We start from the raw sequence: 6,743 nt of genomic DNA on the forward strand, positions 1-6,743 counted from the left end.
CACACACACACACACACACACAACAACAACAACAACATTTTGCGCTAGGCATGGAACGGGTTCCCTGAGCACTGCCTGACGGTCTACGAAAGCCCATTCCTCGGGGACTCATTCCACCTGTCCATCGAGAGCCGGTACGTAGCCAACGACAACGGGCGGCACGAGAACGCTCTCTCGCTCCCGCCATCGGAGCTGTCGGCGCGCGAAGTAGTAGCACTAGACATCGCGTCCGAGGAGCACCTGGGGATGACGGCGGACACGGACGTGCGTGCGTTCCGCAGCTCGCGCGAGGCACGGCCAGTGCTGGACGGCGGCGGGGTGTGGCTGCGCGGCGGCGGGCCCATGATGTGCTGCTACCGCGTGGCGCGGCTTGACGTCGCCACCAAGGGCCTGCCCGGGGGCAGGATGGAACGGTGGGGGCACCGGCATGGGTTCCAGTTCGCGTTCCTTCGGTACAACCGGCAGGCGCTTTGCTGGATGGACTCGTGGCTCGGGCTTGGCATTGGGGACGTCGACGGGCTTGGGGGCAAGCCGACGGGAGGCAGGAGGGCGAAGAGGGAGATGGCCAAGACCGCTATCGCCACGGAGATCGCCGCGGAGAGCAGCGCGGGGCTCGCTTTCTCGTTCTCGGATGAGACTAACCCCTTCTTTGCGTGACGCTGCCCCGGGCAAGGGAAGAGGCGGAGGTAGCCAGGCGCACCATCGGCAGTGGTCGAGGGGGATGGGGAAGCATCGCGTTTTCGGAGGCGTTCTCCTGAGGCTGAGACGATTCCGAACCGTCGTGGAACGCTTGTACAATATTCTCTGTGTGCAGTGGCCGTGGGGCAAGCGGTCAAGACCGCCACGAAGGGGTCACACAGGCGCGGTGATCATCGTTGACCTGGGGACGGAGGTAGCGGGTAGGAGGGTGGTAGGGCAAGGCATTTGAGTTGGCGAGAGGGATTAGAGAAGTGTACAGTAATGTACTGTAAAGGTGGTCGTGCAGGATTACATCGGGCGCGCAGCAGGCGGAGGATGGGCGGCACGTTGGTCTCCGCGTCGGCCCGTTTCAAAAAAAAGCCGTTGCTAACGCGCAGCGCGACGGCCAAGTGTAGGGGTTTACAGTTTTTTCAACTTTTCCCACAGTGTCAGCGTCAGGCGCGTCCGAATCGAACGGCCACGCGCGGCGCGCGCCGTTCCGTTGGCGCGGGCATCGGGGCCCGGCTGTAAGGACGCGCCCTCTCCTCCACATGGTTGGCCGCCCGCGCCCGGCCCCCGCGCCCCGGGGCACACGTGGCGCCGCCCCGATGACAACCCCCCGCGCCGCCAGCCCGCCCGCTGTAAGCACCCCCCCGCGCGCACCCCAGCCACACGGGCCCCGCTCTGTAAGACCGCCATTCAAACCCGCTGCCGCTGCCCCCCGCAACGCCCCCCTCGCTCCTTCGCCCCCGCGCCCCCCTGCGTCGTGCCACATCGCACTGCCCCCCGCCCCAATTTACCCCCCTGCCGCCCCTCCCCCCCCTACGCAGACTGAATCACTCCCGCGTTCCACCTCTCACGTTGCTCCCGTACAACCCCCTTCGACGCCAAATCCGTAACATTATCCGTCGCCGTTCCCACCTACCTGCCCGTTTACCGCTCCACTAAACCCCAACACCCCGCCCCTCCCCCCTCCCCTCCCCCGCAACCCCCCTCGAGCAAAATGGCCAGCGGCATCGCTATCGCGGACAAGTGTGTCGAAGCGTACAAGGCGCTGTCCAAGCGCGAGTACGGCAGCATCATCCTCAAGATCAACGATGACATGTCCGAGGTCGGCGTCGACAAGTGCATGCCGCCCAGCGCAGGCGATCTCGAGACCGAGTGGAAGAACCTCGTCTCCGGCCTCCCAGAGAACGGCTGCCGGTACATCATCTCTGACTTCTCCTGGAAGGAGACCCCGACCGTTACCAAGTCTAAGATTATCATGATCCTTTGGTCGGCTGAGTACGCCCCCGTCCGCCACAGGACGTACGTTCCCTCTGTTGCGCTTGTCTCTTTCACCCTTTTGCAAACCCTTTCGATATCTAACAACATCCTTCGTCGTCCCACCTCTCCGCGCTGACCCCCCACCCACAACAGGGTATATGCCGCGTCCAAGGAGAGCGTCGCCACCAAGATGGCGGTGCAGAAGTCGATCCAGGCCGTCGAGTTGGAGGATATCGCTTACTTGGCAATCAAGCGCGACGTCACCAAGTAACTCCCCTAAGCCTTCCCCGACCGCGTCTCACCCAACGAGAGAAAGAAGCACGTCTAGCGACTCTGGTTTTCCGCCGTCTCTAAAGTTATCCTTGCTGTCATCCGACCCCCCGCGTCTCCTCCCCCAGACCCCCCCCGCCCCCCAATCTGCAACTACCATAAAACTGCCAACACCGTTCAGTTTGGAATTTCTCTACACGTGCGATCCTGCATTTAATTCACTTAATTCAACCACATTGCCTACTGATCTTCTTTGATCACGCTCGTCGCATTATGCGCAATGCCCCCCCTCTTCAGCACGAACCCGAAAATCAATGCCACTACCACAGCAGCCACCCAAAGTGGCCACGGCGCCAAGAACGCCAGCGCCACCCCTCCCAGCACCAGCACCGGCAAGATAACCACCGGCATCGTTTGCGCCTGAAACAGCTCATTCCACTCATCCCCGACCGCGCTCTCCGCCTCCGCGCCCTTCTGAAACACGAACAAGCTCCCCCTCCCGCCCACGGCCAGTCTGACCCTGTCGTCCACGTACGTCGTCGCGAGCTTAACGTTGGACCTCGGCCCGAACTGAAACACGAGCCCGCCCAGCCTCAACCTCGGTCTCTCGAAAGTCACCTTGATCGCGTTCTCCCCCAGCTTCTCGTCTTCGATCGGCACCAGCTTCCCGCGCAGCGACACGCACCCCTTGACCACCCCGAGCACGCGGAAGCACACCAGGTTCACCACCGTGTCCGGCGCGAACACGTGCTGGAACAGCCCGCGCGTCACGAACACCAGCCGCCCCAGCCGGCTGCGGAACAGTCCGCCCGCTGGCGGGCTCTGGTCCGGGTTGGAGGGGTCGTTGGTGGACGTGTACGCGACTGTGTACTTTGCAAAGAGACGCGGGTCCGACATCGGCGTCTGCGACTTGCCGATTTCCATGAGCGACCGGATTATCGAGTCGATCTCGGACCGCTGGGCCCCGCTCACGGACAGCCCGCTGTCCGTGTTCTGCACCTTGGTGAGCAGCGAGTCTACTAGCTCGGCAGCCTGCGGCGGCGTGGTTACCAGCTTCGACATGCGGAGGTGCGCGCGCGCGCGCGCGGAGGCCGTGCGGTAGTGCGGCGCGGTGGCGTGGAGGAGGGGGGGGGATAGGGACGGCCGGGGGGATACGGGAAGAGGGGGGAGGAAGGCCATGGTGGGAAGGGGAAGGGCGAGAGTTGTGGGAGGGACGGGGAAGGGAAGGGGTGTGGGGAATGACAGGGAGAGATGAATTGCAGGGGACGTAACTTTGTCCTGCGAGGTTGATGTCTATCTCCTGGGAGAGCTGGGACCAGCAGTGGTAACGATGTGGGTGCTGATACTGTACCCTTGGGTACTGTGAAAAGCGGAAATTACAAAAATATAACTTTATGGTATGACCTCGCGTCGAAACCCTACGACCCGATCACGCGGATCAATTCAAACGATACAAACGATTCAACTTTCCCTCTATCTCTTCAAGAAGCGGTTGCGCGGCCTCTTCTTCGCGCTGCCCTCCGCCGTCTTCGCCCGCTTGCCCCCCGGCCCGGCGCCCTTCACGCTCGCCTGCGACATCTCAATCGCGCGCAGCTTCCGCTTGCGCGCCGCACGCTCTTCTACCTCCTTGGCCAGCGACCCGCGCTTCTCCACAGGCTTGCGCTTCTTCGCCTTTTCTTCCTCCTCGGCCTCCTCGGCCTCCTCTGCCCCCTCGGCCTCCTCCGTCCCCTCGACCTCCCCCTCGGCCTCCTCGGGCCCCTCTGATTCCCCGGCCCCCCTGCGCAGCGGCTCCTCCTCGTCGTCCGAGATGTCGCCCATGTCCACCTCGGGCAATGCGTTGGCGCCCTTCTCGACCACGCGCGGGCCCTCCGGCGCGGGCGTGACTGGCGACGACGCGACCCTCTTCTGCACATGCGGCACGCGCTCGCCGCTCTGCACGGTGTCCATGACTTCCATCTTACGCAACGCGACTTGCTTGACGCGCGTAGCCAGCGCCTCGCGCTTGAAGTGCGTCGCGAGCTCAATGGCGTACTTGAACGACACTTTCGTGTGCAGCCTTGTCGCGAGGTCGAGCCCGCGCATGTTGTGCTCGGTGCGGCACGCCTCCTCCATCAGCGGCAACACGCACTTGTCGGTCTCGACCTCCATGCGCCGCACGACGTCCTCGGCCGCGTCCGCGTCCGGGTCGTCCGAGTCCGCGCCCTCGTCCACCTCGGCTTTGGCAGAGAGCGCGCGACGCAGCTGTAGCTTCGTGCGGAGGTAGCGTTCGGTGATCGTCGCCTTGCCGGACTTGCTCACCTGCTCGATCACCGGGTAGGAGAGCGGGAGCGTGCGGAGGGCTGGACGTGGCTTGGCGGGCGGGTGACGCTCGTTGGAGAGGCAGGGTACACCGATTAGGTTTGATGAGGTTGCGGACGCTACCCAGAACCAGTCGCATTCGGCTGCTTTTGCCGCGTTTTGCATCAAGGGGACCCAACGTTTTCCCCCTTTCGGGTCGGTTAGCATCCACAACCAGCCGTTTGAATCGTACGAGCACAGGTCTCCCGAGTCCGCTGCGAAGCCGACCCATTCTAATCTCGTGTCCGGGCACATCATCATGTTGCCGGAGAAGCAAAGTTTTTCCACGTCACCCAGTGTGCTCACGTCCAGCAGTTCGCACATGAGCACGGGTGACTCGCGCGAAGCGTAGACGACGGCCAGCTGGTCCCCACTGGCGGCCATGGATATCACCGTACCTGGCGCTCCAAACGTGCTCGTTTGGATTCCGGTCAGGGAAAAGAGGCGGACCACATTGTTTGGTGTCGTGGCAACCGCCGCGAAGCGCTGGCCAAGCGCGACCACCGAGATGTCTTCGTCTGCTGGGAGGAACTGCGTCCAATCGGAATTATTCGACCATGACGAGAAGGGGCGGAACGTGATCAAGCTCCCGTGTTCCGCTTTCTTAGGGGATGCGAGCAACACTCCGGTTTCGGAGAGGCATCCCATCGTGTAGCCAAAGTGATCCTTGATTCCGACACTTCGTTTCGTCGCGTCGGAAAATTCGATTTCCACCACATCATGCGAACCTTCGTCGAATGACAGGACAGCTCCTACCAGATTCCACGCTAGAATATGTCTCTTCTTGTTCTTCTTTTCCAATAGCGGGGTTGAAGTAGGTACAAAAGGGCGTTGCCTAACAAAACTTGACCGACTTCTTCGCCTGCGGCCCCCTGAGCTGGACCTTGATTTTCTTCTCGGCAGACGCACGCCGCCGTTCTCCAGACCGGCAAACTCACCGGGGATCTCCTCATCTGATTCTGATGCCCCTTCGCTTTCAGAGGTATCCTCGTTTCTGTCACGGACATCGTCCTCATCGTCCGCTTCCACATCGCTCGCGTTAAACTGAAAGTCAGTTTCAAAATCGTTCTCGTCGTCATCTGTCGCCTCGGCATTCATGCCCTTCTTCTTGTTCTTCTTGTTCTTGTTCGCCTTTCCCGTTTGCGTCTTCTTCTTGCGCTCTTGTTGCATCTGGCGACGCAGCTTTGCTCCCTTGGAGCGGCGGACATCACCAGTGCCATCATCGTCGTCGTCCCCCAGGTCGGCCATGATATCCTTGGCGTTTTGCTTCCCATTCGTCTCCGGCAGAACCGGAAGCTCGACGGACGGGGCATCGGAATGGGGAGACAGCATGTGCTGCGGGACAACGTCCGGGACAATGCCCCATTGCCCAATCTTGTCAATGAAGAGCATGGCGTTGACTGCGGGATGCCAGAGGAGCCGCTGGGGCGCCTCTTGAGCCTTCCAGCATCCCAGGACCTTTTTCACAGGCACATCCCACAGGGAAATGCTCGCGTCCTCCTTGGCAGCAAGCAAGTAGCGGCCATTCGGGCTCCACGCTAGGGCTGACACGGAGTCTTTGCCAGAGGATGCAGCATAAATCTCGTCGTCGTCATCATCTTGATCGGCCGTATCTTCAAGCAGATGATCAAACAACCAAGTAGTCCGAGCCGCTACGACAATACCCTTGTTGGTGCCAAACACAATGCTTCCTCCTCCGGGTGCCCAGGACAGGCAATTGGCGGTTCTGTTGTTCAAGTCGACTTCGGAGATGAGCTTGCACTTTTCCACGTCCCAAATAACGGCCTTTCCCTTTTCGCCAATTGTGGCGACAAAATCGCCGGTGGGGTCGAAAGCGACGGAAGAAATGGCGTCATTGCCCATCCCCGCAGCGGGGGCTCTCAATATCGTCACATTGGACGTCTGCGCGGTCATAATAATCTTGAGGACGCCCGGCTCGTCCCCTCCGGCGGCCAAGAAGGCGCCCGTCGGTGAAAAATCGAGGGCTCTGACGGGCCCCCCAAAGCGGGCACAGGCCTCGACAAACTCTGCTGCGACGGCGAGCTCCTCCCCGGCGGGACTCTTGATGGAAAACAGCCTGACGAAGCCGTCCTCGCTCCCCGTGGCCATGGTGACGGAGTTTGGGGCGATGGCCATGCAGCCGATGGCCTTGTCGTGCAGCTCCCTGCCGCGAAGGTCGGGCAGGTCCGGCT

General features: G+C 61.7%; 2 protein-coding genes; one reads left to right on the forward strand and one right to left on the reverse strand.

Annotated features, from left to right (window-relative positions):
- The first annotated feature begins 1,657 nt into the window (after positions 1-1,657).
- Positions 1,658-2,315, forward strand: CHC_T00000738001 (hypothetical protein). XM_005710677.1 is given in 4 exon segments: positions 1,658-1,681; positions 1,682-1,986; positions 2,098-2,215; positions 2,216-2,315. The coding sequence occupies 2 exon segments, from the start codon at positions 1,682-1,684 to the stop codon at positions 2,213-2,215; spliced, it is 423 nt and encodes a 140-aa protein (XP_005710734.1). The 5' UTR covers positions 1,658-1,681; the 3' UTR covers positions 2,216-2,315.
- Positions 2,316-3,592: 1,277 nt separating this feature from the next.
- CHC_T00000739001 (hypothetical protein) lies at positions 3,593-6,741 on the reverse strand (the record flags this gene model as incomplete). XM_005710678.1 is given in 2 exon segments in its annotated part: positions 3,593-3,687; positions 3,688-6,741. A coding segment is annotated over 1 exon segment (3,054 nt), but the record flags the coding sequence as incomplete, so codon positions are not given.
- Positions 6,742-6,743: the final 2 nt, after the last annotated feature.

This window comes from Chondrus crispus, genomic scaffold, assembly GCF_000350225.1.
Source record: "Chondrus crispus Stackhouse genomic scaffold, scaffold_608, whole genome shotgun sequence".
Classification (NCBI taxonomy): domain Eukaryota; phylum Rhodophyta; class Florideophyceae; order Gigartinales; family Gigartinaceae; genus Chondrus; species Chondrus crispus.